The sequence below is a fragment of the Tamandua tetradactyla genome, chromosome 12 (genome assembly GCF_023851605.1).
Source record: "Tamandua tetradactyla isolate mTamTet1 chromosome 12, mTamTet1.pri, whole genome shotgun sequence".
Lineage (NCBI taxonomy): Eukaryota > Metazoa > Chordata > Mammalia > Pilosa > Myrmecophagidae > Tamandua > Tamandua tetradactyla.
Genome location: NC_135338.1, coordinates 36,949,034 through 36,975,407, shown reverse-complemented (window position 1 = coordinate 36,975,407; position 26,374 = coordinate 36,949,034). Strand labels below are relative to the sequence as shown.

The following is a 26,374-nucleotide window of genomic DNA, read 5'->3' as shown; positions in this document are numbered from 1 at the left end:
ATCATGCATAAAATACAGAATTTCCATATGCCGCCGTTTTTGGTTTGAAACTTTAGGTGCCCTTGAAAAGCTTATTCTTAAACCTAATCCATTCCTGTGGGTGGGAACCCATTGTAAAAAGGACCTTTGGATGAGGTTGCTTCAGTTAAGGTGTGACCCACCTCAGTCAGGATGGATCTTAACCCTATAATGAAATCCTTTATTAGCAGAATGAAATTCAGACCGAGATAGAGAAAGCCATAGAGGGAGCAGCCAGAAGCTGAACCTGAGTGGAACCCTGAAGAGAAGATGCCACCATATGCCTTTGCCATGTGACAAGCTAAGAATCAAGCTGACAGCTAGCCCCCAGAAAGCCACAGTCTTCAGGGTGAAACCATTGCCTTGATGATACCTTGGTTTGACCTTCTTTTAGCCTCAAAACCATGATCTAATAAATTCCCATTATTTAATTGCATGGTATTTGCTTGAGCAGCCTAGGAAGCTGAAACATCGCCCTATTATTCACACCTTGCCTTAATGTGGTATATTTGTTACAATTCATGAAAGAACATTTTAATGATCGTTACTATTAACTATAGTAATTTGAGATGATTGGGGAATGGATTGGCTTTTTATTAAGCAGTGATGGGACAGTTGTCTTCCATGTAGAGATCCCCACTGCACACTATTCTGTAAAATCAATTCCACAATTGCGTATTATTAAATAGTCAAATGTGAAAACCAAAACCTTAAAACTCTAGCATATAGTTGAAGATCTTCATGACTGCGGAGTACAGATGGTTTTCTTAAAACCACTAAAGCACAGTATATAAAGGTTGATAAATTTGAATATATAAAAACATTTATGCACACAGCAGCATCAAGTAGAATACAATATTTAGGAAAAAATTAACGAGAAGTGCACAACTTTTTCATTTAAAATTACAAAACATTGTTGAATAAAATTAAAGAAGATCTTTGTAAATGGAAATACATTTGATATTCAGGGATTGAAAGACTTATTGTTAAAATGGTGTAGTAACTTCTGACACCAACTACAGTGCATTTCAATTCTGACTCGACCCAGATTCCAGAAGTTAAGGGCAATCCTCCATAAGTCTGCCCTTACTTTGGATGCTAGCCACAATTTTAGAGGTTCCTGGGCCACCCCCACTTCTGACCGTCTGGTTACAAGTTCAGGAGTGCCAACCATCTCAGGTTCAATTTTTTCTGGAAGGATTTCTAGAAAGCACTTTCCTTGAGATTAGCTTTATTATAGTGAAAAGGACAAAAATAAGGGATGCATAGGGTGAGATCTGGGAGGGTCTCAAACTCTAAACTGTGTGTCTTCATGGAGCTTCTGTGTACAGAGTTTTTTTTTTTTTTTTTCCTGAATCAGGAAAGGCATAATTGATGAATCAGTGCCCAGGTGGTTAAACCAATCTTTAGTCCCCTTTATCTCCCCAAAGGTTGGGCTGATAAGACATGGCTCAAAGCCCAGTTCCCCAGTCATATAGTTGATCTTTCTGGCATTGCCTGCCCCCCATTCTTATGTACTACCTGTGTGGCTCTCTCCACCCTATGTCATCTCATTAGCATAAACTATCTGGTGTGGTTTGGGGAGGACGACCCATATGCATAACAGAAAATCACTGCTGTCATGGGGCTCTTCTAGAAACCTAGAACAAAGGCCAGCCATGTTCTTATTATATAACAAATGGCAGTACTCCCCAAATTGATTTATAAATTCAGCATAATCCATATCAAAATTCCATCTGACTTTTGAGAAATAGACAGGCTGATCCTAAAATTCATATGGAAATGCAAAGAACTGAGAATAACCAAAACGATTTTGAAAAAGAACAAAGCTGTAAGACTTACACTTCCTGATTTTAAAATTTATTAAGCAGAGTGGTATTGGCGTAAGGATAGACGTATATAGATCAATGAAACAGAATTGAGAACACAGAAATCACCCTAACATTTATGATCAACTGATTTTTAAAACATTTTTATTGTGAAATATAAATACAGAAAAGTAATAAATTTCAAAGTACAATATAACAAGTAGTTATAGAGCAAATTTCAAAGTATGATATGGGTGACAGTTCTACAGTTTCAGGTATTTCCTTCTGGCTGTTCTAGTGCTCTAGAAATTAAAAAGAGATATCTATGTAATAATTTAGTAGGCATAATCTTTTGTTAAAGCCTAACTTCTCTCTTATGACTCTTCCCTCTCATCTGATCATTCTCTCAATCTTAAGGGATGTTTAAGACAATGACCATTGTAACTTCTTCATGTTGCTCAATTGATTTTTAGCAAGAATACCAAGGCAGTTTAATGGGGAAAGCATGTCTTTGCGATAAATGGTTCTGGGACAACTGTATATCCACATGCAAAAGAATCAAGTTGAACCCCTATCTCATACCATGTATAAAAATTAATTCAAAATGGAATAATAGCTAATATTATAAAATTCTTAGAAATGTAATAGCTAATATTATAAAATTCTTAGAAAAAAATGTGTATGTAAATCTGCATGATCTTTGATAGGCAGTGGTTTCTTAGATACTGGCACTAACAGCACGGCAACCAAAGAAAAAATTAGAAAAATTGGACCTCAGCAAAGTTAAACACTTTTGTACTTCCAGGTACACTGTCAAGAAAGTAAAAAGACAACCCACAGAATGAGAAAAAATATTTGCCAATCATATATATGTTACAGTACTTGTAACTATGATATGTAAAGGACCCTTACAACTCGACAATAAAAAAACAACCCAGTTAAAAGATGGGCAGAGTATTTTCTTTGGAGAAGTAGACATTTCTCCAAAGATGATATTCAAATGGCTAATACGCACATGAGAAGATGCTCGACATTGTTAGTCATTAGGGAAATGCAAATCAAAGCCACAATGAGATACCATTCAATGCTTACCAGGGTAGGCAAAATAAAAAGACAATAACAATGGTTGATGTGGAGAAATTGGAACCCTCATACCTTGCTGGTTGGAATATAAAGTGAAACGGCCACGTAGGAAAATATTAAGACAGTTTTTTAAAATGTTAAACATAAAGTTGCTGTATGACCCAGCACTTCTATTCCTAGGCATATACCCAAGAGAATTGAAAACATACGTTCCCACAAAAACTTGTACATGAATGTTCATAGCAGCATTATTCATAATAGCCATAAAAGCAGAAACAACTCCAATGTCCATCAGCTGATGAATGGGTAAACAAAATGTATATACCCATACAATGGAATATTATTAGGTGATAAAAGGAAATTAAATCCTGATACATTCTACGTACAGATGGAACTTGAAAACATGCTAAGTAAAAGAAGCTGGACACACAAGGGCATGAATTATATCATTCCATTTATATGAAATATCTAGAATAGGCAAATCCATAGAGACAGAAAGTAGATTATAAGTTTCCCAGGAATTGGAGGAATGATTGCCAATAGGTAATAGGGTTTCCTTTGGGGTGGTGAAACTTCTAAAATTAAGATAGTGATGATGATTGTACAACACTGTATATACTGAGACCCCTGAATTGTATACTTTAAGAGGGTAAATTTTATGTATGTGGATTATATATCTCAGTAAAGCTGTTATTGAAACAAAACAAAGAACTTCTGCACAATAAGGCACCATAAGGCGAGCCATGGACTTGTGAGAGGAGATATTTGCAGTATGCCACTGATAAAATTTTAGTATCCAGACACAAAGTCCAACAAATCTGGTAGAAAAATGGGCAAAGGGTATGAACTGGCAATTCACAGAGGAAACATAATTGGGCAGTAAATATATAAATATGCTCATTATCACTTGTCATCAAGGAATTGCAAGTTAAAACAGTGAGATGTTTTTATTGTCACCAATTTGAAGGCTATAAAAATCTGACAGTACTAAATATTGGCAGTGTTTGTCCAACAATGAAAACTTGAATATGGGTACTCCAAGTATGAAATGGTACAATTGCTTTGCAGAACAATTTAGCAATCTCTAGAAAAGCTGAAATATGAATAGTCACCATTTTTGGCCTACCAAGTCTGTATCTAGGTGTATATAATAGGAAAGATTTTCAAACTTTTCGTTCCAACCCACATTAAGAAATAACATTTTTACATCACAACTCAATGTACACATAATGTGTGTATATTTTGTTATATACACATGTGAAAACAAGTTTCATGAACTTCTGAAATTCTGTTAAAGCCACTGATGATTTAAAATCAATCAGGTTAAGATATAATACCTCTGAAATAATTAAAGAAAAATTTTATTCATGGGAGAATCTCAGGAACATGATTGAGAAATGACAATAAATGGGTGTTCTAGTTTGCTAGCTCTGGAATGTTATATATCAGAAATGGAATGGCTTCTAAAAAGGGGGAATTCATTGGGTGGTGCAACAGTGGCTCAATGGCAAGATTTTCACCTGCCATGCCGGAGACCCAAGTTCAATTCCTGGTGCCTGCCCATGCTAAAAAGAAAAAAAAGGGAAATTTATTAAGTTGCTAGTTTACAGTTCTAAGGCTGTGAAATTGTCCCTATTAAAGCAAATCTATAAAAGGTCCAAATTAAGGCACCAGCAAGATGCTAACTTTACTCAAGAAAGACTGATGATGTGTAGGGTTTCCTTCTCAACTAGAAAGGCACATGGTGAACATGGTGATATCTGCTAGCTTTCTCTCCAGGCTTCTTGTTTCATGAAGCTCTCCCAGGGGCGTTTTCCTTCATCTCGAGAGGTCTCTGGCTGTGTGGGCTCTTGGGGTTCTCTTGGCTCTCCTGTTCTCAAGCTTTCTCCAAAATGCTTCTTTTTTTATTTTTAGTTTTTTGGGTGCATGGTCTGGGAATCGAACTGGGTCTCCTGCATGGAAGGTGAGCAGTCTACCACTGAACCACCATTGCACCCAAAATGCTTCCTCTTTTTAAATTTATTTTTATTTTTAATTTTTTTTAAACATGACTGCATACAAACATGAACATTCTTACCATATGATCATTCCATTCTTGGTTTATAATCCATAACTCACAAAATCATCACATAGTTGTGTATTCATCACCATGATCATTTCTTAGAACATTTGCATCGATTCAGAAAAAGAAATAAAAAGAAAAAAAACTCATACATACCATGCCCTGTACCCCTTCCTCTCATTGATTGCTGGTATTTCCACCTACCCAATATATTTTAGACTTTGTTTCCCCTATTTTTTTCTATACTCCTTATCACTCCCTTTTATTGATCACTAGCATTTCAATCTACTAAATTCATTTTAACATTTGTTCCTTCTATTATTTATTTATTTTTAATCCATATGTTTTACTCATCTGTCTATACTGTAGATAAAAGGAGCATCAGACACAAGGTTTTCACAGTCACACAGTCACATTGCAAAAGCTTTATCGTTATGTAATCATCTTTAAGAAACATGGCTACTGGAACATGGTTCTACATTTTCAGGTACTTTCCTCCAGCCTCTCTAATATTCCTTAACTAAAAAGGTGTTATCTATATAATGTGTAAGAATAACCTCCTGGATGACCTCTTGACTCTGTTTGAAATCTCTCAGCCATTGACACTTTATTTTACCTCATTTCTCTCTACCCCTTTTTGGTCTAGAAGGTTTTCTCAATCCCTTGATGCTGAGTCCCACCTTATTCTAGGATTTCTGTCCCACATTTGCTTTCTCTTTTAAATGATTCCAGTAAACGAATCAAGACCTTCCTGGAATGGGTGGAGCCATATATCTGAAGATAATCTTATCAAAAGATTCCAACATGCGTTATTGGATAGGGATTAAAAAGAAACGGTTGCTCCCACAAGATTGGATGTAGGATATATAATCCTTTCAAACCAGCACAATGGGAAATGGGGAGTCTTGCATTCTAGTCCTGACTTTGATATTTAACTTTCTTTGGGTCTGTGGACAAATTGCTTAATTTCCTTTCCTTGGTTTTTAACTTTTGCTTAGTTTTGTCATTTATTCACAAAAGAGAAGAGTAAAATACTTTGACTTGTAGAAGAAATACTTATTACTTTGTATTTTTTCCTGCATATTTCAATATAAAGTCCTTTAGACCAATATTCTTTAAAATAAGTACTTATTCTCTTTATTTGAAAGGTGGTGTGGATAGTTGCATCCTTTTTCTATAAAGAAAGACTGAAGAATCTTTGAAGACAAGGATTATCTTTTATTTGTATCATCAAATACAGAGTACAGTCTTCACATATTTATAGAAATTAGGTATTTTAGAATGAGTGAAAAAAAATGAGAAGATAGTGATACTTTTGCGCTCCTTGGAATCAGAAGTGGGGCTCTGTTTCCTAGGCATTCTAGTTTATAGCTGCTGGAATGCAATATACCAGAAATGGATCAACTTTTAAAAATGGAAATTTATTAAGTTGCTAGTTTACAGTTTTAAGGATGTAAAAATGTCCTAATTAAAGCAACTCTATAAAAATGTCCTTCACTCAAGAAAGGCCAATGATGTTCAGGATTTCTCTCTCAACTGGGAAGGCACATGGCAGACATGGCGGCATTTGCAGGCTTTCTCTCCTGGCTTCTTGTTTCATGAAGCTCTCCCAGGGGCATTTTCCTTCTTCATCTCCAAAGATCTCTGGCTGGTGGAATATGTTGTGTGGATCTGTCTTGGTAGTTCTCGTGGCTATCTCGTCATTCTCAAGCCTTCTCCAAAATGTTTCCTCTTTTAAAGGATTCCAGTAGCGTAATCAAGACCTACCTGGAATGGGTGGAGCCACATCTTCCACTATTCCAAAGTTAATATCCACAATTGAATGAGTCATATCTCTGTGGAGATAACCTACTCAAGTTTTCAACCTATAGTACTGAATAGGGATTAGAAGAAATGGTTGCTCCCACTAGATTGGTTGGGATTAAATCTTTGGCTTTTCTAGGGTACATAAATCCTTTCACATTGGCATACTAGGAGAGGCTTTAATGTCTGAAAATATTTTTTGGCAGTTTTGCAAACATTCAAAAAAATTAAACAAAAAAAGCTGTTTATCTATTGTACATATTGCCTTCTCTCTGTCTTTCATCATATTCATGTTTCCTCTGTCCCTTCTAGGAAGGTGCAAGTATTTGATTGATTGCTTGACGTTGTTTATAAAAGACCTACAGAGACTGATGTTAACGTATTTTCACAGATAGACTGAGGGGCTGAGCATCGTTATCCAATCCAGCATCTAGCTGGGTCTATTCTGGTGTCTGGTGACTCAAGGGTTATAGGCCCCTCCCTATAGTAGGATTTTATCTCCTAAGCCTTGATGAGATTGTGTTGATTTCAGGCCACCTTTCTAGTTCAGTTCTCCTAGCCTCTCCAGTTCTTGGCAAGTAAGTATCCTATATAGGGAAAACTGGGGCTCTTTTAGAATTCCATCTATCGTGCCAACTTGTGTAGTTGCTATAAGCTCCATTGTTTTTTCTTTCTCTTGGTAGAGTTCTTCTGCCAATTGCTGGCTGCATTAATCCTCCCTTGCCCAAACTCTGCAATTACCACAAGGAAAGAAAATGGCCCGTACTTTCAGCTCACTTAAAAAGATTCCTCCCTCTCTGGAATTTTAGTTCATATAGTCCTCTTTACTTTGCATTGAAGACAGCTCTTTGAAATTATTATTACTTTTTATAATTTATATAGTTTTATCTATTATAGTGGAAGTGTTGGCTTGCTTCTCTACCTATTATATCCAGCATCAGAAACAGAAGTCTCAATGTTGTGTTTTGATTTTTATTATTGTTGTTACAAATGTGACATAAAAATAAAGTTGTTCAGACAAGATAGAAATTATTTTTCTTTATATAACAGTCTCTAAATGGGTAACCCCTCTTGGGTAGGTTATCTGGGGACCTAGGTTCCTCTTTATTTTCAACCTGCAGAATTAGGGTTTTGTCCTTGTTAGCACCTGCATCTTATGTCACATAAACATTCCAGGCCATAAAGAGAGGAAAAGAAAAGGAGAGGGAAAGCAATTTTTGTTTTAAAATTTAATTCAACAGTAGTACACGTTACATCTGTCCACATCCAATTGGCTGCTATTCATATCCAATTGGCCAAAACTTTATCACATGGCTACCTACCCCCTGGTTATAAGGAAGATTGGGAAATGTAGGCTCTGATTGGATGGCCGTGTGCCCAGCTAAAACAGATTCTGTTACTAAAAGAAAGATAGGGGAGATAATGTTTTCATTTGCTAAAGCTGCCAGAATACAATATACCAGAAATAGCACAGCTTTTAAAAAGGGAATTTATTAAGTTGTAAATTTACTGTTCTGAGACCATAGAAATGTCAACTAAGGCATCCAGAGAAGGAGACCTTAACTCCAAAGAAAGGGCCAATGAAATTTGGGTTTTCATTTTCAGCTGGAATGGCATATGGCCACATCTGCTAGCTTTCTCTCCTCATTTCATAAAGCTTCCTCGCAGGCGTTTTCCTTCTGCATCTCCAAAGATCCCTGGCTGTGTGGGCTCTTTAGACACCGAAGCTTTTTCCAAATCATTCCCTCTTAAAGGGCTCTAGTAAACAACCCCACCTTGAATGGGTGAAGCAGATCTCCATGGAAACCATCTAATCAGAAGTTACCACCGACAGTTGGGTGGGTCACATCTCCATGGAAACAATACAAAAGATACCACCCAGCAATATTGGATGAGGATTGAAGAATATGGCTTTCCAAACTGGCACAGATACTGTGACCAGTTGGTTTTTACAAAACAGTATGGTGTAAAGAGAAGCTCTAACTAGATTTTCTTTTCCCTGAATAATCAGTTTTCCCAGCATTTTGCTTAAATAATGCTTGCTTCCCACCTTTGGCTTATGATTTTTTTTTTTGGTTATGAAGTAATCTTGTTTAATGGTTTTGACGTGGTTTTCTGCAGTTAGACAAATTTATCACATAAACTTTATCTGAATTTTGATTTGTATTTTCTGTAACCCTTTTAAAAAATATTGGTTCTGTGCATACAGTTTTGATGGTTAATCAAATGGTATTTAAGGTAGTGTTTAATATTTAGAATCTAAGAAAATCTGATATCTGTATCTATAAATTTTTTCCTTCCTTGCTTTAATTTTAAATTGGTTTTGAAACATATACAAGCTTTACAATGATTACTTAGGTATTTTATTTAAATATGCCTATGGACAAGCCAACCTAAATGTCCATTTTAAGTAGTTAAGATTTTCATATGTTAATTATAAAAATGTTTGTATCTTCATATTTTCCTGAAATCAGGAAAATGTTTAGTAACCAGAGGTCATTACTATACCAGTATAGATATTTGTAATAACTTTCTACTTGATATTTTAAGAACATTTACAGCTTTGACAGCTGATCAAATGGTATTTAAGTTGGTGTTTAATATTTAGAATTTAAGAACTTTGCTATCTGAATTTGCAGATATTTTTCCTTATTGCCTTAATTTTAAATTGGTTTATAAAACTTACTGCCAAACACAGGTTTTACAATAATTGTATGTATACTTTATTTAAATATGCCTTTGGTTAAGCTAACTAAGATACCCATTTTTGGTGGTTCTAAGTGTGCTGCTTGTTTTCTTAAATAAAAATATTTTTAAAGTATTGGTTCTGATTTTTGTGTGTGTGTGTGGGGTCTTCATTTGTATTAATGAAAACTTGGGAAGATGTTAGTTAAAGCAACCAACTTGAATTTGATGTCCTTCAAAAATATAGGGAATCACCTACTTATGATTTTGAACCAGGTATCCCTTATCCTAGATAAAATAGTCAATAGTATTCCAAATGTATAAAATTGATAAAGTTTGGAACCTCTTTTTAAAAATTTCTTGAACCCTAAAAGTCTTCAGGCTATGACATGATAAATACCTAATAAAATCTATAGAAAAGTTCCAAGAGAATTTAATATAGAATCTTTGTTAAATTTATTTTGACTGAGAGCAATAGAAACAGTCTATCGTTAGTTAGACTAACAAAACAGTCTATTTTGTTCAGTCTAAACTGAACAAAAGTGATTTATTGGAAGGATAATATGTATACCAAAAAAATAAAAGGAAGAATTTGATAAACAGTTAAGGCTCAGAAAGTCAAAAAGGCAGAGATTAGTACAAAAAAAAAGTGTGTGTGGGGGGCGATTGCTACTTTAGACATTTGCCTGCTTGAAAAAGAGAATTCTGAAAATATACATTCAGAGTGTGGCATAGCCTGTGGCATCTGCAAAGCTCCAAACTATTGTGTCTAGTATATGTGGTACATAGTAGGGGAAGACTAGTATATTTCAGTAAATTTCTAAGGAAAGACCATTTCAGCAGAGCTGATCTTGAGAAGCAACAGAATGTACTACTTGGAAATGATTAGAGTTCTTTTAATGGCAAAAGCGTGGTACTAGTCCTTTTAATGCTGAAAAATGGTTAATATTGAATATTAAGGTTTTTTTGTAATGCTTCAAACCATCCATCAAGGGAGCAGGTTCTCTGGTGATAAGGCATGTTATGTCATCCTATGACATTCATCTGGGAGATGTTTATTTGCTTAAAGAAATCATATTTAAGTGATTTTATATTCATATCAGAAATGTGTGCTTCTGTTTCTGTATTGTTAATCTCCATTAATCCCACATTACATAGTTACTTTGTGTCCTTTTGTGGGATTCTTAAAACCTTTGCTCAGGTCATTAATTCAAAGTCAGTTTACATTATAATCAAAACTTCTTTCCCCCCTGAGAGACAAAATGCAAATATGATCCAGGATTTTCCTTTTCTGTAAAGGACATCATTAGGACATTTGGCAAAATCTGAATAAAGTCTGTAGTGTTGATGATAGTTTTGTATCAATTTTTCAGTTTTGATAATTATGCTGTGATTAAGAAATTTACTCTGAAATATTAAGAGATAAAAGGTATGTTATGTCTGCAGCTGACTCACATGGTTCAGGAAAATAATTCCGTCTTCACACACACACACATATTATTTATTTTATTCTATTTTATTTATTTTTTTCCTGGAGATAATTGAGAGTCTGTTGTGTGTGTGATGTCCTCTTACCTCCTAACTCTTAACTTTAATACATGAGAGTCAGTTCCACAAGGCTTGTAAAATGAACTGTAGTCTCCTCCTCTCTCCTACCTCTTTTTCTCCTCTCCAGAGGCAGCTGCTTTCAACTTTCAGAAGATCGTTTTAGTATTTACCTCTATACTTCTAAAAAACATGCTTATATTAATATTTCTTGCCTTTTCATTACTAGGCATTATTTTTTGACTTACCACTACTGGAGTATTTTTAGTCCTAGGGGAAGATGCTTTTTGAAAAGGCTGTGGCAAGAAGCTTGGTGTGACTGGAACAAGAGTTCAGGAGATAGGAAGAAGGAAATAATGGCAAGATGAGGGGCTTGAGACTTAGTTTGGTGCCATGATTTTGGAGACTGAATTATGGTTCTGTTTATGAGTTAAGGGCTTTATCTTGAAAGACAGTGGAGCTTTTTTTTTTTTATAGTTTTTTTTATTGATAAGTATAACATATATACAAAGCAAAGAAATAAAAATAGTTTTCAAAGCACTCTTCAACAAGTAAGTACAGGACAGATCCCAGAGTTTGTTTTGGGCTACCATATGGTCCTCTCAAATTTTTCCTTCTAGTTGTTCTAGAATATAGGAGGCTAGAAGGCTTAAATATTTTTTTATCATCATAATCAACTTTTTTTCCTTTTTTTTTGTGAAAAATAACATATATACAAAAAAAGCTATAAATTTCAAAGCACAGCACCGCAGTTAGTTGTAGAACATATTTCAGTTTGACGTGTTAAAGACAGTGGAATTGTTTTGTTTTTTAATTTTTATTGATAAAACCAGTCAACATACAATATGAACATTCTTTTTTCATCACATAGTTGTATATTCATCATCATGATCATTTCTTAGAATATTTGCGTCAATTCAGAAAAAGAAATAAAAAGAAAACAGAAAAAAATTCATACAGACATACCCCCACCCCTCCCCCTCATTGATCACCAGCATTTCACTCTAAATTTATTTTAACATTTGTTCCCCCTATTATTCATCTTTATTCCATAAGGTTTTTTTTTTTAACATTTGTTCCCATTATTTATCTTTATTCCATATGTTCTACTCATGTTCTACTCGTCTGTTGACAAGGTAGATAAAAGGAGCACAAGGTTTTCACAGTCACAGACACAAGGTTTTCACAGTCACACAGTCACACAGTCACACAGTTACATTGTGAAACCTATATCATTATACGATCATCTTAAAGAAACATGGCTACTGGAACACGGCTCCACATTTTCAGGCAGTTCCCTCCAGCCTCTCCATTACATCTTGACTAACAAGGTGATATCTATTTAATATGTAAGAATAACGTCCAGGATAACCTCTCGACTCTCTTTGGAATCTCTCAGCCATTGACACTTTATTTTGTCTCATTTCACTCTTCCCTCTTTTGGTTGAGAAGGTATTCTCAATCCCTTGATGCTGAGTCTCAGCTCATTCTAGGATTTCTGTTCCATGTTGCCAGGAAGGTCCACACTCCTGGGAGTCATGTCCCACGTTAACAAGGGGAGAGTGGTGAGTTTGCTTGTTGTGTTGGCTAGAGAAAGAGGCCACATCTGAGCAACAAAAGAGGTTTTCTTGGGAGTAACTTTTAGGCCTAATTTTAAGTAGGGTTGACCTATTCTCTGTGGAGTTAAGTTTCATATGAACAAACTCCAAGATTGGGGGCTCAGCCTACAGTTTTGGTTGTACGTACTGCTTGTGAAAATATCAAGAATTCGGGCGGGTCACAGTGGCTCAGCAGGCAAGAATGCTTGCCTGCCATGCCAGAGGACCTGGGTTCGATTCCTGATGCCTGCCCATGTAAAAATAAATTTTAAAAAATATATATCAAGAATTCAACTTGAGGAAGTTGAATTTTCCCTCTTTCTCACCATTCCCCGAAAGGGACTTTACAAATACTTTTTTATTCACTGTTCGAATCACTCTGGGGTTTATTTGGGCATCACTCTGGACAAACCATCAAAATCTCATGTCCTATTCAAGGTTCCATGTACTTATGGTGTTCAATTAAGCTGTCTACGTAAGTTATATTAGGAAATGCAGTAGTCAAAATAAAAGTTTTGTACCAAATAAACATTTTTTGCTTTAGTCTCACACATAAGTTAAAGTTTTAAAATATTAATTACCATCTATTTTCAGCACCCTGCAGTAATGACATTCCTTTGTTCTTCCTCATGCAAAAACATTTTTAAAATTTGTACATTTAGTCACTATCATTATACACTCTAGGCATTCCTAGATTATACCATCTTGGTCTTTATCGTCTATCTTTCTTTCTGATTTCATTTGTGCCCCCAGCCCTCCTCCCTCTATCATCTCACATTCAGTTTCATTCAGTGTTTTAACATTATTGTATTACAGTTAGGTAGTATTGTGCTATCTATTTCTGAATTTTTACAATCAGTCCCGTTGCACAATCTGTATCCCTTCAGTTCCAATTACCCAATATCTATCCAGTTTCTATCTCCTGATGACCTCTGTTCTTAACTGAAATTATCCAAGTTCATTCATTAATGTTAGTTCAAATCAGTGAGACCATACAGTATTTGTCCTTTTGTTTCTGGCTAATCTCACTCAGCATAGTGTCCTTAAGGTCCATCGATGTTATTATATACTTTGTAATTTTATTCTGTCTTAAAGCTGCATAATAGTCCATCATCTGTATGTACCACAGCTTGTTTAACTACTCGTCTGTTGATGGACACTTGGGCTGTTTCCATCTCTTGGCAATTGTAAATAATGCTGCTATAAACATTGGTGTGCAAATGTCAATTTGTATCTTTGCCCTCATGTCCTCTGAGTAGATACCTATCAATAGTATTGCCTGGTCATATGGCAATTCTACACTTAGCTTCCTGAGGAGCTACCAAACTGCCTTTGCAGTGGAGGTTTTTGTGCTGGGGAGTGTCTTGATCATATTTTTGGGGGGAGGATAATTGGAGTGTGGCAAGGAGACCAAACAGGAAGGACAATGTTTCAGAAATCCACTGACAGTGTGAGATTTTTTTTAACTCCAGGCATAAGATATATATAGTCAAGGGCATAAAGTACAGCTCCATGATGTTTTACATAGGTGCATACTGTGTAACCAGTATCCGTCTCAAGATATAGAACATTTCCAGCCTCCATAAACTTCCCTGGTATTGCACAAGAAGGTCTCAAACTCAGGAATAAAAATTTACTATTGGTTCTAGGTGGAAGCCAGAAAATAAGGAGGCACTAAAGATCTAAAGATGACTCCTAACTTGGGAGACTGGGTCAACTGGATGGTGATGCTGTCAGCCAAGATAGGTAGTACAGGAGGAGAATTAGGTTTTAATTGAGGGAGGGGTTAGGATGGTGAAATAAGGAGTTCAGTTTTAGACTTGTTGAGTTTGAGGTGCCCATGGAGTGTCTAAGTGAAGATATATGGCAGATAGGTGGAAATGTAAATTTGGGTTTCTAGAAAGAAATTGGGATTGAAAAGAAGATTTGGGAGTACTCATCAGCGTGTATTCTATTTGAGATCTAACAAATACATGAGAATTCTCTCCAAACGCTGTGGATTGAAATGAACTGAGGTTATGATGGTAGGCATGTATTGCTATTATTAACCATGGTTTGATTCATATAGTGAATGACTTAGAAAATTCACCCTCAACTTTTAAAAAATAAAGTAATAAATGAAAAGTCAGTAATACATGCTTTTTGTAAAAAAGAAAAAAGAAATTAAACAGTTTCTGAGAGTCGTAAACTATGCTTCCTTCCCCCATCCCTCCTACCCTAATATCTGTCTCCTTCTAGACAATTTTAATGCATATAAGAGCATATATATATGGTTTATCTTTTGATTATACTTTAACATTATTGCTCTGATTAAGAATGCCCTGAAGCTGCTTAAATACGGTTGACAGCCTGTTGGCATGTGAACAGAATGGCTTATTAGTTTGATTTTCCCCCTCCCCATCAAGTAGTATGTTTTATGATATTATGGCATTGTATACTTACAGTCTTGATTGAAAAATCTTGCCTTTTTGTGTATGTTTTTTGTTTTTGTGGGCTATTTTTTTTTGCACTTGAACACTCAAGCAAAACATACTTTAGTATTGATTGGAGTCCTTAAATCTTCCCTTTATTATTGACACTAAAAGTGTCATATTCTTGTCTGCCTTATGTGAATAGACTGATGCCTGTTTGTTTTTTTAGCATGGAGGCAGTGATATGTCTTTTTTTTTCATTCCCTTATTGACAGTATGACTTTGGGTTAGAATGCCTGAAAGGCCTCTTAAGAGCCCTATGACTTGATGAACATAGAATTTGAAATTTAAGAAACAGGTGGCCCATATTTTGTTTTGAAGTGAACTTGACCCAACCAACTGCCTTGAGACTAAAAGATGTCAAATATAGGTTCTGGAAATGTCCCAGGATTGATTCTGTGTAACTACTGTGACTTAACCCCTTCTATACCAGGCTACTTATTATTGAACAAGGTTAATGTGTTCTTTCATTCATTCATTCAACAAATATTTATGAGCTTCTATGAGGTGCCACTTTCTATAACATTAATAATAATAAAAGCGAACATTATTAAGTACTTACTATTTGTTAGCAAGGTAAAGACTACCCTGAGTGCTAGGTATGCAGTAATGAGCAAAGCAAGCATGGTGCCTACCCTCCTGGAATATTATACATGTATAAGATGGTAATACTGTTATTATTGTTTGAATCATGCAGAGATAAAATATAACATCAGTACTTGAAAAATAGTTAATTTTGTTCTCTTTGAGTTCTAAGACTTTTTCACCTAGAAGTTTGTATATTAGTTTCCCTGTCCATTTTGCACATGTATAAATAGTCACCAGTGTTTTGTTTGATGCCACATTTGAAAAGTCACTTTATACTTGTACTTCACTTCCTTAAAATGCATTTCACTCTAAATGTGGCTTTAATAAAATCACACAGTATTTATGAAAAAAATTGGTGGTTTATCGTCTTCCTTTCTAGATAGTCCAACCAATAGTATGACCTTAGTTGGTCATCCTGGGTTGGGTGTGTCTCAAGAGATCGATTCACAGCATTCCTGACATAGAAATCTGCCACATGTTAGAGACTGTGGGGACTCTGTAAATTGTGTGTCTCATTTGAAAGTAAATAGATTAAACAAGTTCACAGTTAATGACAGTTTGGTATGGTACTTTCTCTTTCTACTCTTACACAGTGTCATAATAGCAAAACGTTTTTCAGATATAATTATAGGATGTAATTTTAAATGCTTTTTATTTTGCTTTTCCTAGTGTTTTACTTTGCAAGCTGCCAGAATGCAATATACCTGAAACAGAATGGCTTTTAAAAAGGGGAATTTATTAAGTTGCAAGTTTACAGTTCTAAGGCTATAAAAATGTCTAAATTAAGGCAAGGCTATGAAAATGTCCAAATTAAGGCACCCAGGTAAAGATGATGCCATGATTCAAGAAGGCTAATGTTGTTCAGGGTTTCTTTCCTGAAATCTTCAACGACTTCCCTGGGGCTCTGTCATTGTGTTGACTCTGTGGATTCTGGTGGCTCTAAAATTTTTTCCAAAATGGTTCCTTCTTAAAGGGCTCCAGTAAGCAACTCCACCTTGAATGGGTGGACACACATCTCCATGGAAACCATCTAATCAAAAGTTACCACCTCCAATTGGTGAGTCACATCTCCATGGAAACAAAAAGCTCCCACCCAGCTATATATATATATATATATTTTAATTTTTATTAATAAAATCCATCAACATACAACACGAACATTCTTAACAAATGAACATTCCATACTTGGTGTGCAATCAGTGGCTCACAATATCATCACATAGTTGTACATTCATCACCATGATCATTTCTATCACTCCAGAAAAAGAAATAAAAAGAACAAAGAACAAACTCATACATCCCATACCCCTTATCCCTCCTTCTCATTGACCACTAGTATTTCCCTCTACCCAACTTATTTTAACATTTGTTCCCCCTATTATTTATTTATTTTTAATCCATATTTTTTACTTATCTGTCCATACCATAGATAAAAGGAGCATCTGAACAAGGTTTTCATAGTCACATGGTCACTTGCTAAAGCTGTATCATCTTAAAGAAACATGGGTACTGGAATTCAGCCCTACAGTTCCAGGCACTTCCCTCTAGCCTCTCTAATACACCTTAAACTGAAAAGGGGTTGTCTATATAATACATAAGAATAACCTCCAAATAATCTCTCGACTCTGTTTGAAACTCTCAGCCACTGACACTTTGTCTCTTTTCTCTCTTCTCCCTTTCAGTTGAGAAGGTTTTCTCAATCCCTTAATACTGAGCCCCAGCTCATTCTACCACCCAGCAGTATTGAATAAGGATTAAAGAACTTGGCTTTTCTGGGGTACACAACAGATTCAGACCAGCACACCTAGCTTAAATAATTTCTTTATGGAGTGTTACTTTTTAAATAATTTTATATCTTCAGATATTGGCTCATTTCTCTCTCTTGTTCTAAACATATTGCAATTACTTCTGCATAAAAGTTTTAAGGATTAAATATTGACACAAATGTCCATCCTTTTGGAATGAGATTGATGAAGACCTAAACCCATTTTACAGAAAGTTTTCAAAAGATCTTATTTAGACCATTATGTTGAACCAAAACCAGCAGATGCTTATCTAAATGCCCTTCTTTGTCAAATAACTATTGTTTTCAAAACTGTTCTCACTTGCAGATTCAAGGAGGTTCCCAAACCAATATTATGTTACCAGGAGGCATTATTCTAAAATATATTTAGTCCTTGGATATGTATATCTTTTAATTTATCCCTAATTATGTTAACTTTGTTAATTTGTTTATATCATATCTCTGATCAGGTTGCCTGGGAGAGCAAGAAAGATCTTTTTTCCTTTAGGACTTTTCATAACTCTAGTACAAACTTTAATTAGAAATATGTTCCCAGTAAAATTTGATTGTTTATCTTCAGTACTTTGATTTCTTTCCAAAAATTAAGATTAGAGTTAACTTCTGTAATAGATGTCTTCTGTAAAACAAAATGTCCAGTAAAATTGATCAAAAAGTAAAAATCCTTAAGCTACAAGCTAAGAAAAAAAAAAGTTTGGTATTTATATGGTAAAATATCCCACAAGATACAACCAGGGATAATTCTACAGTATTTGGAAATGGATACTTAATGTCAAGATGAAGAGAGGAAAGAATAGCAATTCTTAATTCGTGGCAGTTAGTGATTACTCTTTTTCCCTTTTGTGCTAGATTTCACTTTCTCTACTCTTACACAGTGCTGGACCATTCTTACTTTTGTATATAGTTTTTTGCATGTTGCCATTGACAGCAAAGGCTAATATGAACCATGTGTCTTCACAGAGGCATAGTGCCGATAATTACTTGGAATACTATGGCTGGGTGGTATTCCAATGTGCAGAATATACAGCAATAAGACATTTACAGATATTTTACATTCTAAAACTGAATCTACATTTGATTGTTTTACCTGTAAGCTTATATTATTATTTTTCAGAATAGGCTTTCGTTTCGTGAATGTGTATTTTTAGTTTTCTTTATTAGAAAGAGGAAATTAATGCATTCTTCAACCACAGCCTTTTAGAATTTATTTCATAAACTCCAATAAAAATAAAAGTCAGTTTTATTTTTAGGACTATTGTTTTTAGGCAGTCCTTCTAATTCCCTCTTTTTTTCCTTTCTGTTCATCTGAAATATATATAACATAAATTATTTGTATTGTAAACAGTTATCTTAGTATTTTTTTTTTTAACATGGTCAGGCACCCAGAAACAAACCCGGGTCTATGGCACGGCAAGCGAAAACTCTGCCTGCTGAGCCACTGTGGCCTGCCCATATCTTAGTGTTTTATTTGACTATTACTGAATACATAGTTCTGCCTATCTCTGAGGACTTCAGGTTTGTTTTTTTTTTTTTAACATGGGCAGGCACCGGGAATCGAACCCGGGTCTTCTGGCATGGCAGGCAAGCATCCTTGCCTGCTGAGCCACCGTGGCCCACCCTGAGGACTTCGGTTTTAAGTAGAAATCTTTTTTCTTACCATGGTTGAAATAAACTTTAAACTTCTCTTCTAGATCCATCATGTTACACAAAATGGGGGACTATATAAAAGACCGTTTAATGAAGATTTTGAAGAAACACCAATGCTGGTTGCTGTGCTTACTTACGTGGGGTATGGTGTACTCACCCTCTTTGGTTATCTCCGAGATTTCTTGAGACATTGGAGAATTGAAAAGTGTCACCATGCAACGGAAAGAGAAGAACAAAAGGTAATTAATTAGTAAGAGAGTCTTTGATTCTGTAAATGTAAGCCTTTTACAAAAATCTTAATATTTTCATTCATTTTTGTCTTTAGAAATTTGGGTACAAGATAAAGTAAAAATATTCCAGGTGTAGTTAAATGAAAACATTCCACAAAGAGCTGAAAGCAAGGTTAAAGACATGAAGAAATTAAAGCAATTAATATATTTAAGAAATTTTTTCATTGGAGAAATTTTGGCTATACAGAACAATGAATTTAATATATTTTTTATTTAATCATAAGAACCTAATGAGGTAAGAAACACTATCCTATTTTGTGGGTAAGAAAGCTAAAATCCACAAGTTACGTAATGCTTTCTAAGACATCTCGTGTCAAAGCTGATATTCAGAGACAGGTCTTTGGAGTGGCAAAATCCCACTTCATTCTGTTCATGGAATCACACTGTATCCCAGGTTATGTCTATACTCTTTTGAAAAGCTTGTATTCTTCTAGAACTAATGCTTTGTGCATCCTGTACATAGTTGTATGGTTCAGGGATCAGTGCCTCTTTCCAAACAAATAAGCTCTAAAACAGAGTGTGATTGAGTTATTCTATTTAGAGTAGAAAACAGTGATAATGACTCACTTCATTTCACTTTGTATACCCTTTTTGTGCCTTTAGAGATTTGACCAATATACATACATATATTACTTCTTCTCAATAAATGATTAAAATTAGGATAAAAATGTCTAACTTTTCTAAAAATAAAACAAGCTTGCTTGTTCTTAGTATGTGAAGCATTGAGCAGTTGGACCTAGCCCAGGAAATGGAACAGGTTAGAGAAATTAAGCCATTAGAGGGTTTTTTTTGTCCATGGTACCTCTCACCTTGTGGGGAATCAGAAGACAGGTGTGGCTGTGGCAAGGGTACCACTCAGAGCAGCCAGCAAACATTGCTCGTAGAAGAAAACATCAAAAACTGAATTGTGATTTTGTTGTAGCGGGGAAGAAAGCATGAAAATAATGTGGGAGAAGAAAGGATCTTGTTCAGGCTATGAGAAAAGGAGATATGTCCCTTGGAGGTCGTCAGCAACTAGGAAGCCAAAACCCGTCAGTATATGGATTGAGGATTTTGGTCTCTAAGAAAACTCAAAATCAGACATTCTTCTTTTATCTCAACCATTCTGTCACCACTTCCTAGCCCCAGCATGACAAGTTGGCAATCTTTTTTTTTCCAGTTTTAAAAAATTATTTTTTCAAACAGTCACTCCTCTTCTCTCTCTCCCCCCATAACCTGGTAACCTCTAATCTACTTTCTGTCTCTGTGAATTTGCTATTTCAAGTCATTTCTTATAAGTGATATCATATATTTCTCCTTATGTGCCTTGGCTTTTTTCACTGAGCTTAATATTTTCAAGGTTCTTCCATGTTGCAGCATGTCTCATAACTTCTTTCTTATGACTGAATAATATTCCATTGTATGTATGTACCAATTCTATTTATCCATTTAATGATGGACGCTTGAACTTTTCCCACCTTTTTGATATTGTGAATAATGCTGCTATAAATATTGGCATACAAATATCCTATTAGAGATCCCGTTTTCACTTAATTTGGGTATCTACCTAGAAGTGAAAATGCCAGGTCATATTGTAATTTTATATTTAACTTTTTGACAATGACTGCCCAATTTACATTTCTACCAGCAGAACACTAGAGTTCCAGTTTCTCTGCATCCTCTCTAGACAAGTTGCCATCTTAGTTATTCCTCTGGATTGCCTACAAGTTTATTTCATTAAGACAGTGTTTTTTGAATACTTAATGCACACAAAGTCCTTTACTCAGAACTCAGTCCAGCAGTCTTAACTCTTTTTTTTCTATATTATAAAAGTTGTAGGTTTATAGAACACTTATGCATAAAATACAGGATTTCCATTTACCTTAACAACTGCATTGGTGTGGAACATTTGTTACAACTGATGATAGCACATTTTTGTAGTTGTACTATTAACTATAGTTCATGATTTAACTTAGTGTTCACTATTTGTGTGGTGTAGTTCCATGGATTTTTTTTTTCTGTCACATTAATACAATCTAACATTTCCCCTTTTAATCACTTTGAGCTATATATTTCAGTTTTGTTAATTACGTTCACAACTGTGCTACCATCACCACCAATGTGAAAATCAGAACCAATTTTAAGGCTTTTTTCATTTCTTCTTTTCTATCCAAAATAAACTTTCTGATCAGAGTGAATCCGATATGTTGATTTTGTATGTCACTCTGGTAAGTTCTTAATGATGTACAGTATTGCAAAATTACTTGTTTATTTATAAACTTATAACTTCCTACTAGACTGAGTTGATGGATGTGACGATAGGAGGTAAATATTTATTCATAGATTCAAACTAAAAAAATCTTTATCTACAGAGACCTGTCATAGTGCTAAAATGCAGTAGAGACTTAATTGACATATAGAGGGGGTGGTGGGGGTGTACTGGTTTCCCCTGGCTGAGGGGATAGTATAGGCAAAGGCATGAGGCATGTTTGAGAGCTTGAATATATGAGAAATTGTGCTTTGAATGTGAAACTAAGAAGTTTGGTTGATAATGAGTTAATGGGCAGTTTTTGAGCCAGGGGGTGACCATAGAGCTTGCAAGTCAGAGTCAGATAGATGGATGGATGGTTGGATGAAAGGATGAAAGGAAGAGATGATGAAGATGAGTCTGAATTACATTGTAAATGAATACAATTTACAAATACAATACAATTCCAAAACTTTGGAATTTGTTTTATGTTTCCAAATGATAAGTTGACTGTTTAAGTGTTGGGGACTGTCTGCGTGTATTTAGCTTTGTGTGAGAGAATTGGAAGACATAGATTTATTCTTAATTAGTTTCTAATTTTGTTGAGGAAACAAACTCTTCAAACTTCAGAGCCTTTGCAGAGCATTGCACTAATACAGGTAAATAGATTATGCTTGAATTGTATGAAGTAGAATCAGAAAATAATTTAAGTAGCATGGGGTTAATCAGAAAATAATTCTTTGAGGAAATAGTAGGAGGCAATGTGTGGGATAGAGCAGGACATTTGCCTCTATAGTATGTTCAGAGAAAAACTCTTAAATTACTTGAATTCATTTCAATAGGATTTTCATGATTGATAACATGAGCAATTAAAACAGTTAAATTTTGCCATTTTCTTATATAAAAGTCCAGGTTTTAGCAGGAAAGATCATTTTACTTTATGGTAGATCGTGTTTGTTTTCTGATACAGTATTAGATGTGATAAGAGGAGTAGGCAAATTTTAAAGTGTTAAACTGGAATGAGGTAAGGGAAAGTGCTAGCTTGGGATCATAAAATGCAAATATAATGTTTCCATTTCCCCATTTCATTGAGTAAATGGTGTTCATAACCACATCCTTTCTTCCTCATTCCACTACAGTTTATTTATGCTAGTTCTTCTTCATAAGGGAACACTATATATTGCTTTGGTTACAACTGAATCACACAGTCCCTCTCATACATATGAGTTAGCATGAGTTTGTTCCACTTTATATAAATTATATAAAATTCTCAGGATTCTTTACCTTTTGAGGCTCTTTTATTAATGGTGTCTTGGATTAGAATGTTAGTTTCCCAGTCTGTGGTTTGTTTATTTTTTATGAGAGGAGAAGCTAGTAGGTCAAGAAACATTTATGTGTTAGATATAGCAAGAGCTTGAATTCATAAAAATTTACTAAAATCCAGATAGAAAATAAACTAGAAAAACTGGGGAGTAAATTATGGTGGGAAGTTGACTCATACTTACTAAATTTTAATATTTTGCCTCTATAATTTATTCATAATCAGATATTAAAAAATGGGAGTGATATGATATTGGGAAGAGACATTATATGTCCAGTCCTGATTTGGTTAATTTTCAAGATACAGAAGAAAGAAATCAGTTGAAATGTATTAATAGGAGTTCCTGAGAAGGATTTTGCTTTGTACCTCTTTCAAAAAGTAAGTTACTAAGAATATTTTGATAATTATCATATCAGTAATCTTTTAGGAAACTAATAATGTAATATTACCTAGTATAGGAAGTTAGGGGGGATTAATTGGTTGGTTTGTCTTTTTTAATTCTATGGATTATTCCACAGTTAAAAAGAGCACCATTTTTATTGCTGTATGGTATATTGTGGAGTCCAGAAGAGCAGTCATTTATTATTTTTTAACAAATAATTGAGATATAATTTATATACCATTAGTTCACCTGTTTAATGTATATAATCCAATGACTTTTAGTATATTTACAGAACATTTTCATCATCCCAAAAAGAAACTCCATATCCATTAGGAGTCACTTCCCCCCCAAGGCAACTACTAATCTATTTTTTCTTTCTAGATTTATCTATTCTGGACAGTTCACATACATGAAATCAATATAATGTGAGATCTTTGTATCTGGCTTCTTTCACTTAACATGATGTTTTAAGTTTATCCATGTTGTAATGTATTTCAATAATTTATTCTTTTGCTGAATTAGCATTTCATTATAATAAAGCAGTCATCTATTTTTATCCATTTAGGTATTTCTCCTTGGTGAGAAGCTATGCCCAGAATAAACCTTTTAAAAGAGTTTTGTAGTACATTTACAAGTTTGTCCTTTTGCATTAGTGTCATTCCTAGGATTAGTTTTTCTGTCATTTATTGGGTTTTCTTGTTTTGAGCCCTGTGTAGCTTTTTAAGCAAGACTTTTTCTTTTGAATCTTTAGGCTTCAATTTTTATTCACATTTTCTTGGCATCTAGTTATTTGGGGTATTGTTAACTATTATAATTAATTATTAACTGAGAATGTGAAAGTTTAATGAATTGGTACACTGTCTGCTATTCCAAGTTATTCAGAATTTTAGTTGAGTTCTATTGATGTGGCTGAGATTTTGGTAACTGACTTGGTGAATTTAGTATTTAACAGTGGTCATTGATCCCAAAGCTCTAAAAACCCCACTTTTGCCAATCTCTGGTTCTGCGTTTCCAGACTTTGTAGTCTTTGGACCTCTTATTATTATTATTATTATCATTATTATTATTATTATTTATTTTGGCATGGGCAGGCTCCGGGAATTGAACCTGGGTCTCTAGCATAGCAGGCAAGAATTCTTTCACTGAGCCACTGTTATACCACCCTGGACCTCTTTTAAAGGAAAAAACAAAACCCTGATTTCTGAGATCTTTATAGGACCTCTGTTACCCCTCCTGTTTCTCCAACTAATTTGAGAGACACTGATGTAAGAAATTAAAGTCTGATCCTGTGAAAATGTCTTTCTAATGTGGATTATCTGAGAGAGAGGATTTTTTTTTTGTTATAACTGGTGAATTGATTTATAAACGTTGATCAAAATGAAAAACAAAGTTTAAAAATTACCATAGGGAAGAAAAGAAAGAAGAAAAAATTGCCATAGAATTCATAGTTGTCATAAGGGATTCTTAGATACCAGTTTAAGAAACCATGTTAAAATTTTCTTAGATTTTTAAGCTTCATTTTGGTTTTTACTAGAAAAGTATTTTGAAAAGGCCTTGACAATTTTGGTAGTAAATAAAAATGTGAAAAAGTAAATATGGGATCCAATTTGCTTAAATCCGGCCATCCGTTAGAGCTTGTTAGAGATGACACATGACTGGCAAGTACTCTGATGTTTCTGTTTAAAACACATCCAGTTTTGACTATTAGAATTCTGGTGATTATCTTCCTGCAGCAGTTTGTCCTCTGCTGCATTTTTCCCATCAGCACATAGACATGCTATTATTTTTTTTGCACTGTAAAAATGCCTTATCTTGACTCCATTCCCCTAAACCTGTCCCATTTTTTTTAAAGCCCAATTCCCAGACATTGTGTTTTTCAGTGTTTTGCTTCCCACCTTTGCTTGAACCTACTCCAGTCAGTTTTTTGTCGCCACCACTTCATAAAATGATTCTCCTCAGAATCACTCATGATTTTTGTGTTGCAAATCCAATAGTTGTTGCTTAGACCTTACATTGCTTGACCTTTCAACAGTATTTGACGCAATTGATCACTTTCTTCCTGTGGAAGATGTTAAAACAAGACTGCAAGGAGGAGAAATTACTTTGAAGTCAGCACTTGCTTTAGCTATCAAAGTGCTTAATAAGACCATGGATGTTAGTAAACTTTCTGCTGAAAAAGTAGAAATCGCCACACTAACGAGAGAATGGAAAGAGAGGTATCAGAATTCTCAAACAAAAAGAAGTGAAACAATTGATCAAAAAGCATGAGGAAGAAGAAGCTAAAGCTAAGCATAAGAAGAAAGAAAAAGAACAGAAAGAAAAGGACAAATAGAAGACAAAATATATTCATAATCTATTTATAATTCATTTGGGGCACCATTTCAGTGTAAAAACTATCCTTAATGTTCTACAACTGAAAGAGCTTGACTTTTCTTTTTTTTTTTTTACTTGTGTAGTGGGGAGATAGGACGTTACATACTGAATTGTGTCCTTGGTGATTCCAGTCCAATTGAATCCTTTATTGTAATTATAATGATTACTTTTCATGGACATCTCTCCTTTTTTTTTTTGAATAAAACTTGGGAAGAATGGGAAAAAAAATTTCAATGAGCTCCAATTAATCAATTTTTCCCCTTTATTTCTTGCACTTTTGGTGTCGAGTCTGAAAACTTTGCCTGCAGGTCGTGAGGACTTCCTCCTATGCTTTATTTTCCCTACAAATCTTATAGTTTTTACATTTTACGCTTAAGTCTGAGGTCCATTTTGAGTGAACTTCTTGTGAAAGATGTGGGGCTTAAGTCAGCATTCATGTTTTTGCCTATGGATGTCCGTTTACCTCAACAAGAATGTTTTTAAAATAAGCATACCGGGCAGTGCGACAGTGGCTCACTGGCAGAGTTCTTGCCTGCCATGCTGGAGACCTGGGTTCAATTCCTGGTGCCTGCCATGCAAAAAAAAATAAAATGAAATAAGCATACCATTTAGAAGAAGCCTATAAATGTCTAAATGCCATATATTATGATTTTGTAGATGTGTATTTCTTCT

At 34.8% G+C, this 26,374-nt stretch overlaps 1 protein-coding gene across 2 annotated transcripts in view; it reads left to right on the top strand.

The window, feature by feature from the left end:
* The window catches only part of SPTLC2 (serine palmitoyltransferase long chain base subunit 2), a 140,163-nt gene that overhangs the window by 6,513 nt on the left and 107,276 nt on the right, over positions 1–26,374 (top strand). For both annotated transcript variants that reach the window (XM_077123200.1, XM_077123201.1), the window contains exon 2: positions 19,154–19,348. In XM_077123200.1, the coding sequence (XP_076979315.1) occupies positions 19,154–19,348 (195 nt within the window). The remainder of the gene's footprint in view (positions 1–19,153; positions 19,349–26,374) is intronic.